The sequence below is a fragment of the Carcharhinus amblyrhynchos genome, chromosome 11 (genome assembly GCF_965287045.1).
Source record: "Carcharhinus amblyrhynchos chromosome 11, sCarAmb.v2.hapA, whole genome shotgun sequence".
In the NCBI taxonomy this organism is placed as follows: domain Eukaryota; kingdom Metazoa; phylum Chordata; class Chondrichthyes; order Carcharhiniformes; family Carcharhinidae; genus Carcharhinus; species Carcharhinus amblyrhynchos.
Window position 1 is genome coordinate 18,730,581 of NC_137334.1, and position 19,663 is coordinate 18,750,243.

Here is a 19,663-nt window from a genome sequence, read left to right on the forward strand (position 1 = left end):
TCTCTCTCCCTCCACTCTCCACACTCTCTCCGTTCTCTCTCTTTCCACTCTCATAGTCGATCTCTCTATACTCTCTCTCTCTCTCTCCCTTTCTCTCCACTCTCTCAGTTTCTTCTCCACCCATGTTGTCTCTCCATCCTCACCCTCCTTGATATTCCCTGTCTGTCTGTGTGTGTCTCTCTCTCCTTTTCTCTCCACTCTCTAAGTCTCTCTCTCTGCCCTTATTGCCTCTTTCCATCCTTACCTTCCACGATACTCCCTCTCTCTGTCTCTCTCTCTCTTCTGTCTCTCTCTCCTTCTCTCTCTCCCTCTCTCTCCACTCAGTCTCTCTCCACCCTTGTTGCCTCTTTTTATCCTCACCCTCCCTGATATTCCCTCTCTCTCTCTTCTCTCTCTCTCTCCCCCTATGTCTCCAATCTCTCAGTCTCTCTCTCTCTTGTTGCCTCTCTCTATCCTTACCTTCCCTGATACTCCACTCTGAAAGGTCTCTGACCAAGGCTTTCTGTAACTCAAATGAAAATTTCCTCTGCCTTTGATCTCTGACCCCTGGGAAATGTGTACTTTTGTGAGTTGTGTGGGAGAGAAGATCTCTTTCTCATCTGAAAGACTAACTTCAAGCATTCAGTCAGCAAATGCGAGTCTGAGTGAATCATTCAGAACTCCCAGCATTGGGCCGGAGCTGGAGCCTGTCACATCTTAAACTAAATTGGAGTTATTCTCCGTCATTATTTGAACTTGGAGCCTGGAATCCTGTCTTTCCCCTGTCACTGCAAGCCTCCTCAATACCATAATGATAGATTAATGCCAAATGAGACAGAATTACTTCAAAGCATCTGATTTACGCAGGTTTAAAATCATTATTATTGGTCATTCCTCAGATGGGACTTGACGGATTGAGTTATAAGGAGAGGCTGGATGGACAGGGACTTCTTTTCTCTGGAGCGTAGGAGGCTTAGGGGTGATCTTATAGAGATCTATAAAATCATGAGGGGCATGGATCAGCTAGACAGTCACTATCTTTTCCCAAAGGCAGGGATTGTTGTTGGTGCAGAATCAATGGGCCGAATGGCCTCTTTCTGCACAGTAGGAGTTCTGTGGTTCGTTGGTTTATTAAGGATGTCTAAAACTCGAGGGCATAGGTTTAAGGTGAGATACAAAAGGGTCCAGAGGGGCAATTTTTGGTGGTGACTGTCTGGAACAAGCTGCCAGAGGTAGTAGTAGAGGTGGGTACAATTTTGTCTTTTAAAAAGCATTTAGATAGTTACATGAGTATTGAGGGATATGGGCCAAACATGGACAATTGGGACTGGCTTAGTGGTTAAAAAAGGGGCAGCAGGAACAATTTGGGCTGAAGGGCCTGTTTCCATTCTGTAATTCTCTATGACTCTGTGAACTTAACCTATTCTTGCTAACCCCTAGATGTTGATTGGATTATTTCAGGGAGTGCATGTTGGCCATCCCAGTGCTACGCTTTTATCCCAGAATCCCAGAATATCCATTACAACCTCTTCCTCTGCTTTAACTCAACCCAGAAGCAGAAGGCGGCCATTCAGCCCACCAAGTCTGCCCCACCATTCAATGAGATCATGGCTGATAATCCTCAACTCCACTTCCCCGCCTTATCCCCTCGCTTCCCTGACTAATTAAAAATCTGCCTACCTCAGCCTCAAACATACGTAGCCTCTAGAACCTTCTGAAGTAAAGAATTTCTCAGATTCGCACCCTCCCACCCCCCCAAGAAAAGAAATTCCTCCTCATCTCTGTCTTCAATGGGTGACCCCCCCCTTACTCTGAGATGACTCTCTCTGGTCCTAGATTCTCCCTTTAATCTTCCTCACCTGGTAAGCCAGCAAATGTTTACCAAGCCACTCAATTTATTGGGTGGCACAGTGGTTAGCGCTGCTACCTCACAGCGCCAGGGACCCGGGTTCGATTCCCAGCTCGGGTCACCGTCTGTGCAGAGTCTGCACGTTCTCCCAGTGTCTGCGTGGGTTTCCACCGGGTGCTCCGGTTTCCTCCCACAGTCCAAAGGTGAGCAGTTTAGGGAGATTGGCCATGCTAAATTGCCCCTTAGTACCAGGAGGACTAGCTAGGGTAAATATATGGGGTTATGGGGATAGGACCTGGGTGGGGTTGTTGTCAGATTTGATGGGCCGTATGGCCTCCTTCTGTACTGTAGAGATTCTATGATCTATTCTATGAAGGGGAGATAACCCTCCCTATCTGAGAGATCTCCAATTTGACGTTCTTGCTGGCCTTCCCTGTCCCTCCAAAAAGAACCCCTTTCTCAATTTATAGAACCACTACAGTGCAGAAGGAGGCCATTCGGCCCATTCAGTCTGCACCAACCACAATCCCAACCAGGCCCTATCCCCGTAACCTCATGCATTTACCCAAGCTAATCGCCCCTGACACTAAGGGGCAATTTAGCATGGCCAAATCACCTAACCTGCACATCTTTGGACTGTGGGAGGAAACCGGAGCACCCAGAGGAAACCCACGCAGACACAGGGAGAACGTGCAGACTCCACATAGGCAGTGACCCGAGGCTGGAATTGAACCCAGGCCCCTGACACTGTGAGGCAGCAGTGCCAACCACTGTGTCACCGTACCACCCCAATTTCCAATTCTTCCCATCTCCGGCATTCTCCCCTTCACCCTCCACCTGCCCGCTATTCTCCTTATGGCAAACCCGCTTTCCTTTGACCGTTCTTTCACTCCCTCCCACATTCTCCCCGCTGACGTGCCCGATGCCCATCCCTTGGCAATGTGGCTCTCTCCTTGACGGGAGGGTGCCACGCAGTCACAATCTGTCCACCTCCCGACTAGCCAGTGGACCCAGCCTGGCCTCCAAAGGCTCCATCGGTGACAAAGAGGGCGGCCATTTTCCCAATCCTTCCAAATGCTGATCCAATGTATTCATTAACCAATTGGTGGGCAGAGTCCTCGTGCCACTAAACCCCCAGATCCTCAGGATCTGAGTGTTTAATGGATCAAAGCTTACGCTGCAGTTATAACAAGGTTCAAACAGCATCCACACTGTGATCGTGCCCATTGCTCCAGCCTGGCCCTTCCCCCCCCATTCCACAGGCTTCAATAACCGCCCCTATTGGTAGGGATTCTCAAAATTGAGATTTCTCGATGAGGAGGGAATTGTCCAAGGGGCCGTGCCAGGCGTGTTAAAGCGTCCCATTAATATTTAAAGCCTCGAGCACTATCTTCCCGGCTCGCTGTCCCAGTTGATTGGCACGGTGGGCTGGAAAGATCACGTCCAAAGTTTATCTGTGCTTACTGCCTCGTGTCTTCTACAGTCATTCTGCTTTGTTAGAAACAGGCGGGAAATGAAACAGAGATTAAGGAGCCCTCAACTCTTGGGCCTATTGATCTTGAGCTTATCGCTCTCAGGCCTATTGCCTTCAGGCCTATCCTATCAGGCTTATTGTTCTCAGGCCTATTGCTCTTGGGCCTATCGCTCACAGGCCTATTACTCTCGGGCCTATTGCTAATGGCCTATTGCTCTTGGGTCTATCACTCTCAAGTCTATCACTATCAGGTCTATTGCTATGGGGCCAATCGCTCTTGGACCTATCACTCTTGGGCCTATCGCTATTGTGCCTATCGTTCTTAGGTCTATTGCTCTTGGGCCTATCGCTCTCAGGCCTATTGCCCTCAGGCCCAATGCTATCAGGCCTATCGCTCTTGGGCCTATTGCTATTGGGCTTATTGCTCTCAGGTCTATCCCTCTCAGGCCTATCGCTATGGGGCCTATTGCCCTCGGGCCTATCGCTATGTGACCTATAGTTCTCTGGCCCTCTTTGGCCTATCGCTTTTGGTACCTGAGATACGCTGACCAATTTGCCCCATTGTGCTGGACAACCTTGGATGATCTAAAAATGTTATGACACGCAAACACCCAGGGCACCTCGCTTGGAAATCGTTTACTATCGGTTAATAAATGACTGGATCTGTAACATTGATTAAAAAAAACTAATCAACCAGAACCCAGAGATTAACTGTGGCAGACCAGCCCAGTTCAAACTCACACATACAATAAGTGTTGCTTCATATTCTAGGTTTATTCGCTTGGGCATGGTTTTCAGTTCATATTCTTTAACTGGAGCCGTACAAATTAGCTCTGATTAACTCCCGCTGAGTGTAACGTGTTGAGAGGCATTTTAAGCCCACCCCTGCCATTCTCCAAGCCCAGCTCACCAGAGGCCAGGCAGGAGTGGGATGTGCCTCAAATATGTCTCAAATGCTGTGGCCGGAATCTTACTCCCTTTCACACTGGTGGGATTTTCCCATCGCGTCGCAGTGAACGGAGATTTGGCTGAGTGTCAAATTCTCCAACCTCGCCACAGCGGGAGCGTGGCGTGAACGATCTGCAAGGGTGCATCCAACAGGATAACCTCACAGCCGAATGCTTGACACCACTGGCCTCCCCAGCCCATGACCCCCACCTGTGAAAGCTACCCCACCCCCCCACCCCATACCCCCCAAAATCACTTATCTGCGGCCTGGCTCGCTCCGTGATCCTGGGATTCTTGTGCTCAAACTTCCAGCAACAACCTCACGCCTCCTCAGATTCTCAAGCTGTTTACGTCTAAATGCAGCAAGATCTGGACAATATTCAGGCTTGGGCTGACAAGTGGCAAATACCATTAGCCACACATTGCCAGACAATGACCATCTCCAAAAAAAGAGAGAATCTAATCATTGCCCCTTAATATTCAATGGTATTACCATTTCTGAATCCTCCCCACTATCAACATCCTGGGGGTTACCATTGACCAGAAACTGAATCCCCCCCCCACTATCAACATCCTGGGGGTTACCATTGACCATCACTGAATTCCCCCCCCCCACTATCAACATCCTGGAGGTTACCATTGACCATCACTGAATCCCCCCCCCACTATCAACATCCTGGGGGTTACCATTGACCATCACTGAATCCCCCCCCCACTATCAACATCCTGGGAGTTACCATTGACCATCACTGAATCCCACACTATCAACATCCTGGGAGTTACCATTGACCAGAAACTGAACTGGACGCGCCATATAAACACAATGATTACAAGAGCAGATCAGAGGCTATGATTACTGCAGCGAGTAACTCACCTCCTGACTCCCCAAAGTCTGTCTTCAAGACACAAGTCAGGAGTGTGCTGGAATACTCCCCACTTGCCTGGATGGGGGCAGCTCCAACAACACTCAAGAAGCTCAACACCAACCAGGGCAAAGCAGCCCCGCTTGACTGGTACCCCATCCACAAACATCCACTCCCTCCACCACCGACGCTCAGTAGCAGCCGGGTGTATTGCCTCCAAGATGCACTGCAGCAATTCACCAAAGATCCTTAGGTAGCTTATTCCAACCTACGATCTCTACCATCTAGAAGGACAAAGGCACGGTGGCACAGTGGTTAGCAGCACTGCCTCAGAGCATTCAGGACTTGAGTTCGATTCCAGCCTTGGGTCACTGTGGGGAGTTTGCATGATCTCCCTGTGTCTGCATGGGTTTCCTCGGGAACCCCGGTTTCCTGCCACACTCCAAAGATGTGTAGATTAGGGGGATTGGCCACGCTAAATTGTCCCTTAGTATCCAAAGATATGTAGGTTAAGGAGATTGGCCATGCTAAATTGTCCCTTAGTGTCCAAAGATGTACAGATTAGGGGGACTAAATTGTCCCTTAGTGTCCAAAGATGTGCAGGTTAGGGGGATTGGCCATGTTAAATTGCCTCTTACTGTCCAAAGATGTGGTTAGGTGGATTGGCTACGCTAAATTGCCCCTTAGTGTCCAAAGATGTATCGATTAGGCAGATTGGTCACACTAAAATGTCCCTTAGTGTCAGGGGTTACAGCAATAGGGCCTGGTTGGGATTGTTGTTGGTGCAGACTCGATGGACTTAAAGGGTTCCTTCTGCACTTTTGGGATTTAGGAAATTGAAGCTTCCCTGGACTGAGTAAGAGTTTGTTGTCTCGCTGTGATCCGCCGGAGGTGAGGAACAGGTCGGGTCGTGTGATGTGGGGAATTTGGTTGAACCCAGAGAGAGAGAGAGGGGGAGGAAAACAGGAAGGCTATTCTCTGCTTCTGTCTCTCTCCCTCTCTCTCTCTGACATCTACAGCTGTCAGTGAGAAAAAAAACACAAGGAAGAGGGACTCTAAATGGGCCACCACCTCCTGCCGGAGCCCAGGGTTGCCTCCTGTCTGGTTTGGAGTTTGACAGAGGTTGTGGTTACTTCTGTCTGGTAATTATAACCTCCTCCCCCCCACCCCCCCCACCCCTCCCCACACCCACAACAACACAACACAGACTCCACTTCCTTTCCTGTGGCCTGGCTTCTCCTCCACTCTCGATGTTTCTGGCTCACGACACACACACCCCCCTTCGTCTTCGCAAGCCAGTGTTATTTAAAAACCGGAGAAAAATTAAGATAACTGACCTCACCTTGGGAGTGGGTGGCTGGGATCCGTACTACTGGCAGCCGGGCCTAGCACGGTTGTCACGGGCAACCAGGATGTACTGGAACCACACAGAAACAAGGATGAGGCCAACTCTAACATTCAGACCCGTAGAAACAGACACACGCATTAGGAGCAGGAGTCGGCCATTCGGTCCCTCAGTCTTGTCCTCTCATTCAATAACGGCTGACCTGATTGAAGCCTCACCTCCACATTTTCTTAGTCAAGAATCTACGTACCTCGATCTTCCAAATATTCCTTCAGCCTGCCTTCCCTGCTCTCTGGGGAAGAGAATTCCACACACTCGCGACTGTCTGAAAGAGAAAAACATTCTTCTCATCTCTGCGATCAGTGGGCGATACAAAACTGAGTCCCCTGGTTTTCCTCTCCCCCACGAGGGGAAACATCCTTTCGGTGTCCACCCTGTTAAGCCCCCTCAGATACTTTGTCCACTGCCTTGGTTCCGAATCCATTAATATCCCTGTCTCACAACAATCTATGAGATATTTCAAATTAAAATTCATGTAAGATTGTGCAGGTTTAAAATAGTACAGACTTAAAAATTGTACAAATTTAAAAATTGGACAGGTTTAAAATTAGTGGGTTTAAAATTGCCTGGGTATAAAATTGTGCAGGGGTTAAATTTGGACGGGTTTATAATTGGGTTTGATTTAAGTTGGGTGAGTGTAAAGTCCTCTCCCCCTCGCAAACTCTGCTTGAACTATTTTGAATCTTTGTTACGCCTCCTGCGATCCCCATTCCCAGAATTTCTGATGATGGACCAGTGATTTTCTGAAAAGTCCGTATAATGAGTCTCGGTTGGTGCTGTACCCTGGGGAAGCAATGAGAACCAGGTACGCGCTCCTCACTCGCTGTCTGTGAATGTGACCAAGTCACCAGTGGGGGAGAGTGGGGAACATTTCAAACCGACACCTCACCGGCACAAATCCTGCTTTCCATCGGTCGTGACATCTAGTGGCCATTATGGGAATTGCGCCCGTGGCGAATGGAGCCGTTAGATTGCGCACATGAATTTAAATCAATTTTAATTTAATGAGAGGGCTTGACACTGTCATGTCCGCCTGTGATGTATCCTCCCCTCCCCCCCGCCCCGACTTGACATTGGCCGTGAATCACAACTGCTTTTCTAAAATGAAAAGCAGCCGCAATGACCCATGCCAGGGGGTGCAGAAGTACCTGGGGGTTGAAAGATAAGGCTGGGCATTGTCCCTGGCAGTACCAAGGTAGGCACATGAAGGATGTTGGGTCTGTCTACGGTTTGCTTCCTTTAGGCAAAGACTTCATTTTAAGATATTTCTGTCGATGCGATTACATTGAAATACTAAGCTTGAAAAAAACTTAACTTGACCACATTTTAAGGCTCGGAAGGCATGCTGGGATTAGCTAAAAAAATTTCCGAAAGTCCAATGCCAGCAAAAACAGGCTTTCTTATAAGGCAAGCAAGTTTCTGATAACAACTGTCGCTGCAAGATCTCATAACAAACTGCAAAACCTGCTTCTGCACGCAGAGACAGCCTGTGAAGGGCACTCCCAGTAGTGAGATAAGAGTAATTGGTCTGTTTTGAGTACTGCTCCAGTCTCTCTCTCTCTCTCCAGTTTTTCTCCTTCCGTTCGCTTTCTTCAATGATTTAACTTTTAAGTTTCGTTCAATGAAAGAAATCCATCGTATCAGTGCCATCTCCATCTATTCAAAGGAATGAACAGACCCTAGAAAGGGGGAAAGTACCATGGAGACTCTAGTAGGAGATTAATCATCCTCCGCTGAGGGGGTGGTATTGGGGGGGAGGGGCAGGAGGGTTCTCCTTACGTGTGTTGGAGGGAGAGGAGAGAGCCCCGATCTCTGAAACAAAGCGAGGGGAGGTGTACCCTGATATTGGTGTGGTGGGATGGCAGAGGTGCCCTGATCTCTGTGGGGGTCCCAATCTGCATGGGATGTAGCGAGAGAGGGGGAGGGGTTTAAATGTAACTTTTTGATCTCAGAAGCCTGGCTTGCTGGCATGTTTAGATCCTACCCCCCCCAGCTGGCTGTGTGATGCTTTGCAACACTCTGAAATTACCCAAGCACCGGTAAGTTAGCTGAGAAACTGCGGTTGTGAAGCTGGCAAAATTCACACGGCTTTTCCCATCCTGATCCAGGCTCTGTGCCATTGTGTTTGATTAGCAATGATCTGCACTGACACTCCCTCAGAGCTGATGTTAGTGTCCAGGCTGACTTTGAATGGTTGAGATTCCAACTGTCAAGATACAGTTGCATTGGGAAATGTGGTTGGTAAATGCAAATAAAATATGAACTGAGATACTGAAGTTAGACAATAGGCGTTTTCAACCTCTGACTTCAATTAAATTTGATTTGATTGGTGTTGGTACAATGGTTAGCACTGCTGCCTCACAGTGCCAGGGACCAGGGTTTGATTCCCAGCTTGGGGTCGCTGTCTGTGTGGAGTCTGCATGTTCTCCCTGTGTCTGTGTGGGTTTCCTCCATATGCTCCGGTTTCCTCCTACAAAGATGTGCGGGTTAGGGGGATTAGCCATGCTAAATTACCCTTAGTGTCCAAAGATGTGCAGGTAAGGTGGATTGACCATGCTAAACTGTCCCTTGGTGTTCAAAGATGTGCAGGTTAGTGGGGTTGGTCATACTAAATTGCCCCTTAGTGTTCAAAGGTGTGCAGATTATGGTGGATTGGCTATGCTAAATTGCCCCTTAGTGTCCGAAGTTGTGTATCTTAGGTGGATTGGCCATGCTATATTGCCCCTTAGTGTCCAAAGATGTGTAGCTTAGGTGGATTGGCCATGCTAAATTGCCCCTTAGTGTCCAAAGATGTGCAGGTTAAATAGATTGGCCATGCTAAATTGCTCCTTAATGTCCAGGAGGACTAACTGGGGTAAACACATGGGGTTATGGGGATAGTTCCTGTTTGGGATTGTTGTTGGTGCAGATTTGATGGGCTGAATGGCCTCCTTCTCCCCTGTAGGAATTCTATGAATGAATGAGTGCAGCTAAGAAGTTGAGATTGTGGGCAGAGTTCTCCTATTCTGAGACTAAGTATTGCGGTGGTGACGGGAATGCGGAGTTTCCCGTTGCCAAGGAAGACATGCCAAACCGCCCAGCCCCCACCTCAATAATGTGGCATCCAGGCGTTTCACATTGTATTCAGTGGTGGGGAGACCTGGATGACACACAGTCCAACACCATGTCTGTTCACCATGAAACACGCAAACTAGAAGCAGGAGTAGGCCACTCGGCCCTTCGAACCTACTCTGCCATTCATTATGATCATGACTGATCATTGAATTCAATATCCTGATCTTCTCCCTTCTCCCCCATATTGAAGAAGGCTGCTCGGATGCGGCAAGGTGGCACAGCGGTTAGCACTGCTGCCTCACAGCTCCAGGGACCCAGGTTCAATTCCCAGCTTAGGTCACAGTCTATCTGGACATGTTCTCCCAGTGTCTGCGTGGGTTTCCTCTGGGTGCTCCGGTTTCCTCCCACAGTCCGAAAGACGTGCTGGTTAGATGCATTGGCCATGCTAAATTCTCAATGTACCTGAACAGGCGCTGGAGTGTGGCACCTAGAGGATTTTCACAGTAACATCACTGCAGTGTTAATGTAATCTTACTTGTGACACTAATAAATAAATAATAGAATATAATGTATTGTTGAAATGAAATAATAATACATTATATATTAAGGGTGATTAAATAATTCGATGTATTACATCGAATGTATTAGATTTTGTTGACATTAATTAACAATTAAATGTATCGATGCATAACGTACTGAACTTAATTAAGTAATTAGATGTATTGATGCATTGTTGAAGTTAATTAAATAATTAGATTTCCCAAGTGGAAGAGTTGGGCCGATGGATCTTGCTGCTTAGGGTTAGGCTTTAGCACACTTGCCACACTTCATTGCAGTGTTAATGTAAGCTGACTTGTGACACTAAAAAATAAGCAACATCACTGAACCACTGTTACAGGAAGAATATGGAGCTCTGTGAAAGGTGAGGGATTCCCAGAACATTCTGAAGCAGGAAGATGGACTCCCTCTAGGACACTGAATCTGGATCTCCTGAGAACAATGATGGATCTCAGGAATATTCTGAAGATGGGCCTCTCTGCAGATGGCACCCCCACCCACTGCTGTGGTGTTTTGGGGTCCAATATCACAGGCAGTCTCCAACCTAAACTCCAGGGGCAGCCCCAGGCATTGTTCAGGCGATTCCCAAAATCCATAAGAACTAGGAGCAGGAGTAGGCCATCTGGCCCCTCGAGCCGAGTCCAATAAAATCATGGCTGATCTTTTTGTGGAGTTAGCTCCACTTACCTGCCTGCTCACTGTAACCCTTAATTCCTTCACTGTTCCAAAATCTATCTATCCTTGCATTAAAAACGTTCAATGAGGTAGCCTCAACTGCTTCACTGGGCAGGGAATTCCACAGATTCACGACCCTTTGGGTGAAGAAGCTCCTCCTCAACTCAGTCCTAAATCCCCCTTGTTCTGGTTTCACCTGACACACACCACATTGTTCCGAATGAATTCCATGTCAGCACTGTGGAGACTCTGGCATTGCTAGGGGATGGGGTTTGGTGGGCGGGCTGTCACTCGCATCCCATTAACGGTTGACGTTGGTCTCCAGCGGATTTTCCAACTCCAACATGGCAGCCACAAGTGGAGGATTCTGCCAGTTTCTGGCCCACTGCCATGATCCTCCTGCCATCGTGCCTGCCTTTGGACATGCCAGCAGGGGCTTGGGAGAATTCTGACCCCTTCCTTCGAGTGAAGGTAACACCTCAGAGCTGAGGTTATCTCTGACCTGAGTCAGAACCTGAGTGTTATCTCTGACCACACTGAAACCCTGCAACATTAATATACCAGATCTGGACACTCTAGCACAGTTGGATATGTTTTGCTCTCAGGTGAGAGGCAGGATGTAGAGCCCTGGCCTATCTGTTATTGCTAAAACAGCATCATGAGGACAGATTATCAGCTGGGCTTTTATGATGTTGCTTTTAGTGGGATCTTCCTGTGTGCACAGTGGCTGCTGTGCTGCCTATATTACAACAATGACTACAGTTCAAAACTAATTCATCAAAATGTGCTTTGAGACAACTGAGGGTCAAGAGAAGCACAGAAGGAATTTAGTGTTTTCCCTTAAATCTAGACTGTTTTGTACAGTGTTTCACTGTAATACACTGGGGAGTGTTTTGCACAGTGTTTCACTGTAATATGCTGGAGTGTGTTTTGTACAGTGTTTCACTGTAATACACTGGGACTGTTTTATACAGTGTTTCACTGTAATACACTGAGGAGTGTTTTGTACAGTGTTTCCCTGTAATACACTGGAGCATGTTTTATATAGTGTTTCACTGTAATACAATGTGGGGTGTTTTATCTAGTATTTCATTGTAATGCACTGAGGAGTGTTTTATATAGTGTTTCACTGTAATACACTGGAGCGTGTTTTAAACAGTGCTTCACTGTAATACACTGGAGGTGTTTTATACAGTATTTCACTGTAATACACTGGGGAGTCTTTTATACAGTGTTTCACTATAATACACTGGGGAGGGCAGTGTTTAATACAATGTTTCACTGTAAGACACTGGGGGGTGTTTAATACAATGTTTCACTATAATACACTGGGCGGGGGGGTGCTTTAATACACTGGGACTGTTTAATACAGTGTTTCACTATAATACACTGGGACTGTTTAATACAGTGTTTCACTATAATACACTGGGACTGTTTAATTCAGTGTTTCACTCTAATACACTTAGATCATTCTCTGTCTCCTTGCTTGCCTATGGCAGGAATTGAATTAGTTGGTATCAGGCATGTGTGTGTCCTTTTCCACTTCTGATTGTGAATGTATTTGTGCTGTGGAGTCACTGCCTTCATTCTGCAGGCTTACCGCTGAAGTGTGAAGCCAAAAAAGCTCAAAGGAAGCTCACATCCCCCCACCCCCCACCCCCACACAACTCAGGCGTGTTCAAGTTAAATTCCCAATGTTGAATTACTCTCAAATCCCAGGCGATGGCAACCTCATGGGTATGGGGGAGCTGACAAACTGGTTGTCTGTCATTTGAATAACCGCCTTGTTCGAAGCGCTGCTCGCTGGTACATGTAGTACAATTCAGAGCTGTTCCAGCTCAGCGGGAGTGTCTGAGGGACTCCAAATCCCAGCTTGCACTGGGCGGAGGAAAGTTTGTGGGTAAGGACTATAAAAAGTTGATCTGAAGGGAAGCCAATGTTTCCCGCTGTCCCAGAGTTGGAGGCGTGGTTATCGTCAGTTTATAATCACGGACAGTCTCTGGGAGCTCTGCAGACGCCTGCAACTTGTAGAGGAGCTATCGGTATCCTGTTGATGGCTCTTGTGCTCTATCAGAGTTCCCAACGGCAGCAAGGAGACCCAAGCGCTGCACAGGCTCTTCAACACAGGGGACATTGGGCTCATTGAGTGTGAACACTGTCTCCCATCCCCACTGCCAACCCCTACAGGGTCCAGGAGTGGTGGAACTTGTGCACCTTTGGTCTGGGGGACTGCCGCACAGGCGGCGAGGCTTGGTCGGGTGCTCGCTGTTGACCTATGAGGAGAGAGAGAGAAGCGACAGAACAGCGGGGAGCCAGCGAGAGCAGGAGCCAGACGGTGATGGACCCCGAGGTCTCGGAGAAGCCCCACCAGCAACCTGAAGACTGCTGGAGGTTCTCCGTCTTGTACCTGTGTTTTTACGGGTTCATGGTGCAGATTAAGCCCGCGGGAAGCTTCATCACCCCGTACCTGCTGGGGCCGGACAAAAACTTCACCAGGGAGCAAGTGAGTAGAGATGGGGAGAGGTTAACTGCAGAAGGAAAGAGAAAATGAATGTGTGCCTGTCTGTCGCTCCTAGTACGCGCTGTGAAGAAATTTCACTTTCATAGAATCCCTACAATGCAGGAGGCCATTTGGCCCATGGGGTTTGTACTGCCCACAATCCCACCCAGGCCCTATCCCCATAACCCCGTGTATTTACCCTATTGGTTCCCCCTGACACCTAGGGGCAATTTAGCATGGCCAATCCAACTAACCCACACACCTTTGGGCTGTGGGAGGAAACCCACGCAGGCACGGGGAGAACGTGCAAACTCCACACAGACAGTAACGCAAGCCGCAAATCGATCCTAGGTCCCTGGCGCTGTGAGGCAGCAGTGCTAACCCACTGTACCACCATGCCTTTTAGTGACTTGTCCGAGCACCTTGTGTCTCTCAGTGAGGACTGCTAATAGCCCTGTGAATCATAGAATCTGTGCAGTGCAGAAGGAGGCCATTCAGCCCATCAAGTCTGCACCTAACACAAGCCTACCCAGGCCCTATCTCCATAACTCCGCTCATTTACCCTGCTAATCCCCCTGACACTAAGGGGCAGATTTACCACGGCTGTTCCACGTCTTTTGGAATGAAAGAACCCAGGACTACCGTGTCCACATGGATGCAAGAGTTTGTTGTCAAATGATGTTGGTTTCTGTTGCTACTTCAGCTCAGGCTGAGGATTCGGAGACAGAGAGCGCGAGGTTAAAATCAATCAACTAGAGAGAAGGGACTCTTCCTCTCTGATTAGTTGGTTGTCCACCAATCCCAGAGAGTGACGGGATCCGAGTGATCCTCCCCAACGGCACAGCTTGGCCGGGAGTGGGTTTGAAATGACAGGAGGACTTGCATTTAGGTAGCGCCTGTCCCGATCTTGGGACATCCCAAAATACTTTTTCCACAGATCCCGACAGTGGACCATGTGCAGGAAGATGGGATCAGAAAGGGCACCTGGGTGTTTCTGGGATCAGCAAGATGGGCAGAATGACCCCACTTTTGCACTGCATTATTTCTGTGGTCCCACAGTGCAGGAGGAAGCTATTCTGCTCATCGAGGCTGCACCGATGGGCAGCACAGTGGCACAGTGGTCAGCACTGCTGCTTCACAGCTCCAGGGACCTGGGTTCGATTCCCGGCTTGGATCACTGGCTATGTGGAGTTTGCACATTCTCCCCGTGTCTGCTTGGGTTTCCTCCGGGTGCTCCAGTTTCCTCCCACTGTCCAAAAATGTGCAGGTTAGGTTGATTGGCCGTGCTTAGTGGCCTGACAAATGTAGGTTAGAGGGAATAGTAGGTAAAATATATAGGGATATGGGGGTTGGGCCTGGGTGGGATTGTGTTCGGTGCAGACTCGATGGGCCAAATGGCCTCCTTCTGTACTGTAGGGATTCTATGATCTGTGATCAGACCGACTCTCTGAAAGAGCATCTTACTCAGACCAATCCCCCTAACCTGCACATCTTTGGACACCAAGGGGCATTTATTGGTACGATTATTGGTCCTATTGTATAATGCAAGGAGGATCTATTGCCTCTCTGGAATCATTATGGAAAGTCTTCTGGTAAAATTGTCTATTTTCTCTTTTGTTCCGCTACCTCTTTTCTCCCTGAAGACCTACCCCTATTCTGTAATCTCTTGCTCATCTGTCCCAGTATCTACCCGCGTGTCTTAGTATTGTGGTCTGTCCAGCAATACGCCTGTGAGGAACCTTGGGGTGATTTGCTTTCGGAAAGCACCATATAAATGCAGATTGTTGTTGCTAGTTACAGCCGGCCTAAGTCCACGGCGAGTCAGCAACCATCAGTTGACACCTCGATTCTCCACCCCGCTATCCCTGACCTCCACTTTGGAAATGTCCCAAAGTTCCTCCTGGCCAAGAAAGTGTTTTGGAAGTGCAGGCAACCAATTTGTGCACAGCAAGATCCCACAGACAGCAAGGCAATAGAGGGCCCATAAGACATAGGAGCAGAATTAGGCCACTCGGCCCATCGAGTCTGTTCCGCCATTCAATCATGGCTGATTTTTTCCTCCTCCCCATTCTCCTGCCTTTTTCCCATAACCCTTGATCCCCTTATTAATCAAGAGTCTATCTATGGCTGTCTTAAAGACACTCAATGACCTGCCCTCCACAGCCCTCTGCGGCAAAGACTTCCATAGATTCACCACTCTCTGGCTGAAGAAATTCCTCCTCATCTCTGTTTCAAAGGATCATCCCTTTAGCCTGAGGTTGTGCCCTCTGGTTCTAGTTTCTCCTACTAGTGGAAACATCCTCTCCACACCCATTCTATCCAGGTCTCTCAGTATCCTGTAAGTTTCAATGAGATCCCACCCCCCCCATCCTTCTAAACTCCAATGAATGCAGACCCAGAATCCTCAACCATTCCTCACGGGGCAAGCTCTTCATTCCAGGGATCATTCTTGTGAACCTCCTCTGGAAACTTTCCAAGGCCAGCACACCCTTTCTTAGATATGGGGATCAAAACTGCACACAATACTCCAAACAGGGTCTGACCAGAGCCTTATTCAGCCTCAGAAGTACATCCTGCTCTTGTATTCTAGCCTTCTCAACATGAGTGCTAACATTGCATTTGCCTTCCTAACTACCGACTGAACCTACACGTTAACTTTAAGCCTGTTCCAGTGATGTTGAATCAAAGATACATATTGGATGGGATACCGGGCAGAAACATCCCCGGCTCCTCTTCAATGTAGTGGGAATGGTGTGGGCTAGGGATTCTCCTAATGGTATGGCACAGTGGCACAGTAGTTAGACTACTGCCACACATCGCCAGGGACCCGGGTTCGATTCCCAGCCTCGGGTCAGTCTCTGTGTGGAGTCTGTATGATTCCACCCCCCCCGTGTCTGCGTGGGTTTCATCTGGGTGCTCCGGTTTCCTCCCACAGTCTGAAAGACGTGCTGGTTAGGGTGCATTGGCCGTGCTAAATTCTGTCTCATTGACCCGAACAGGCACCGGACTGTGGCGACTCGGGGATTTTCACAGTAATTTCAATGCAGTGTTAATGTAAGCCCACTTGTAACACTAATAAATAAATTCATCAAAGTGTCAGGGGATTAACAGGGTAAATACAGAGGGTTACAGGAATAGGGCTTGGGTGGGATTGTTGTCAGTGCAGGCTCGATGGGCTGAATGGCCTCCCTTTGCACTGTGGGGATTCTATGATTCTATAATTTGGTATGGGATTTCATATAACTGCCCAATGCACTGGAGCACTCTGTGCAGATCTGGATGGGAGATTATGTTGCAGCTGTATAAAACACCCATTAGGCCACAGTTGGAGTACTGTGTGCAGATCTGGATGAGTTCTGGGTGGGAGGTTGTTTTGCAGCTGTATAAAACACCCATTAGGCCACAGTTGGAGTATTGTGTGCAGTGCTGGTCGCCACCCTATAGGAAGGAGGCGATTGCACCAGAGAGAGTGCAGAGGAGATTCACCAGGATCTTACCTGGGTTGGAACATTTGATCTATGAAGAGAGGCTGATTAGACTGGGGTGGTTTTCCTTAGAGCAGAGGAGGCTGAGGGGGGACGTGATTGAGGCGTATAAAGTTACAGGGGACATAGATAAAGTAGATAGGAAGGAACTTTGCCCCCCTTAGTAGACAGGTCAATAACCAGAGGCATAGATTTAAGGTCAGGTGCTGGAGATTTAGAGGAGATTTAAGAAGACTTTTTGATTTGATTTATTATTGTCACATGTATTAGTATACGGTGAAAAGTACTGTTTCTTGCACGCTGTACAGAAGAAAGCATAATGTTCATTGAGGAGGAAAGGAGGGAATCATAGCTCGGGTGTAAAGAAAGATCAATTTAGTGCAAGGTAGGTCCATTCAAAAGTCTGGCAGCAGCAGGGAAGAAGCTGTTATTGAGCTGGTGACCTCAGACTTTTGTACCCTTTTCCCGATGGAAGAAGGTGGAAGAGAGAATGTCCGGGGTGCGTGGGGTCCTTAATTAAGCTGGCTGCTTTTCCGAGGCAGTGGCAAGTGTAGACAGAGTCAATGGATGGGAGGCTGGATTGCATGATGGACTGGGCTACATTCATGACCTTTTGTAGTTTCTTGTGGTCTTGGACAGAGCAGGAGCCGTACCAAGCTGTGATACAACCAGAAAGAATGCTTCTTAAATTGGTGAGAATCATCACCCAGAGGGTGATGGGAATCTGGAACTCGTTGCTCGGGAGGGTGGTGGAGGCGAGAAATCTCACAACATTTAAGAAGCATTTAGATGACAAGTTGTAACGCCACCGCGTCCATGTACCAAGTGCTGGATAATGGGATTAGAATAGATAGGTGCTTGATATCTGACACAGATATGATGGGCCGAAGGGCCTCCTTCTGTGCTGTAAGAGCTCTATGACTTGATCAGCATGGAAGCCTCTCTAGGAGTGGGACTTGAACCCATGAACTTTCTGAATCTTGAGGCCGCACGGTGGCACAGTGGTTAGCACTGCTGCCTCACAGTGCCAGGGATCCGGGTTCAATTCCCAGCTTGGGTCACTGTCTGTGCGGAGTCTCTCCGTGTTCTCTCTCCGGGAAACACATTCTCCCCATGTCTGTGTGCGTTTCCTCTGGATGCTCTGGTTTCCTCCCGCAGTCCAAAGATGTATGGGTTAAATGGATTGGCCATGGTAAAGCGCTCCTTAGTGTCAGGGGGCTGGCAGGATAAATAAGTGGCGTCATGGGGATAGGACCTGGATGGGATTGCAGACTTGATGGACCGAATGGCCTCCTTCTGCACTGTCGGAATTCTGTGATTGAGGTGAGAGTTCTCCTCCGTATCGTTATCACTGCTTTGAGCTGACAATCCTAGCTGATGTGCTAAATTGCCCCTCACTGTCCAAAGATGTGGAGGTTAGGTGGATCGGCCAAAGATGTGCAGGTTAGGTAGACTGGCCATGCTAAATTAGCGTCAAGGGATAAGCAGGGTAAATACGTGGGGCTTTGGGTCTTGAGCTTGTGTGGGATTGTGGTCAGTGCAGCCTCAGAATCCCACATTGCAGAAGAGGCCCTTCTGCCCATCGAGTCTGTGGCGATGCATGGAAAGGCCCTGACCTGCCCACCTAACTCCACTTGCCAGCACTTGGGTCATAGCCTTGAATGGGTCTTGACTGGATGGGCCAAATGGCCTCCTTCTACACTGTCGGGATTCTATGATAAGGGAGACTGAGGCTGTGCACTGCCAGCCAGTGTTTGACCTGAAGTGCCTTGGGAGGTTGTGTGTTTTTAAAGAGTGCAATGTAAATATAAATTGATGTTGCTGGAGACATACCCGCCCAACGAGACCACACGGCCCTGTAATGAAAGTTACAGCGTAAGCAGCCTGGGGGAGAAAGTGTAAACAAGAACCCACCATCACTTCCCAGCTTTTGATCGCTTTAAGCCTCAGTGGATAGATGCCTCCATTGATGTGCTGTGCATAGTAAAGGCGTTAGATCCCTTGTTTGTACAAGATGGGAAGGTCATTTGGCCCATTCGATTCATTCTTTCCCTAAAGTGGCAACCAGTGGTGGTCAAGAAAGTGCGTGGCTTTGATTTGATTTATTATTGTCACATGTAAAAAGTATTTTCTCACACGCTATACAGACAAAGCATACCGTTTGTAGAGAAGGAAAGGAGAGAGTGCAGAATGTAGTGTTACAGTCATAGCTAGGGTGTAGAGAAAGATCAACTTAACATGAGGTAGGTCCATTCAAAAGTCTGACAGCAGCAGGGAAGAAACTGTTCTTGGTACGTGACCTCAGACTTTTGTATCTTCTTCCCGATGGAAAAAGGTGAAAAGAGAATGTCCCGGATGCATGGGGTCCTTAATTATGCTGGCTGCTTTGCCGAGGCAGCGGGAAGTATAGGCAGAGTCAATGGATGGGAGGCTGGTTTGCGTGATGGACTGGGCTACATTCTCAATGAGAATGCTTGCTGTCATTGCTCAGGGCATACAGTATAAAAATTGTCAAGTCATGTTGCAGCTTTAGTTGGGTCACATTTGGAATAGTGTTCAATTCTGGTCGCCACACTACCCGAAGGGTGTGGAGGGTTTGGAGAGGGTACAGAAAAGGTTTACCAGGATGTTGCCTGGTATGGAGGACATTAGCTACGAGGAGTGATTGGAAGAACTTTGTTTGGTCTCACTGGAATGTTGAGGTTGAGGGGGTTACCTGATAGAGATCTACAAAATGGTGAGGGGCACGGATAGAATGGATAGTCGGAGTTTTGTTCCCAGGGGAGAAATGTCAATGACTAAGGGACATGGGCCTAAGGTAAAAAGGGGGAAAGTTTAAAGGAGATGTGAGAGGCAAGTTTTTTAACACTAAG

General features: G+C 48.2%; 1 protein-coding gene across 2 annotated transcripts in view; it reads left to right on the top strand.

Moving 5' to 3' along the window:
• Positions 1 to 19,663, top strand: part of slc19a1 (solute carrier family 19 member 1) — a 71,009-nt gene that overhangs the window by 21,140 nt on the left and 30,206 nt on the right. The window contains exon 1 of one of the 2 annotated variants that reach the window (XM_080198194.1): positions 12,801 to 13,308. The exons of the other annotated variant lie outside the window; for it this stretch is intronic. Within the exon in view, the coding sequence (XP_080054320.1) occupies positions 13,081 to 13,308 (228 nt within the window). The 5' untranslated portion in view covers positions 12,801 to 13,080. Of the gene's footprint in view, positions 1 to 12,800; positions 13,309 to 19,663 lie in introns of those variants that run through there. 2 annotated transcript variants of the gene reach the window in all.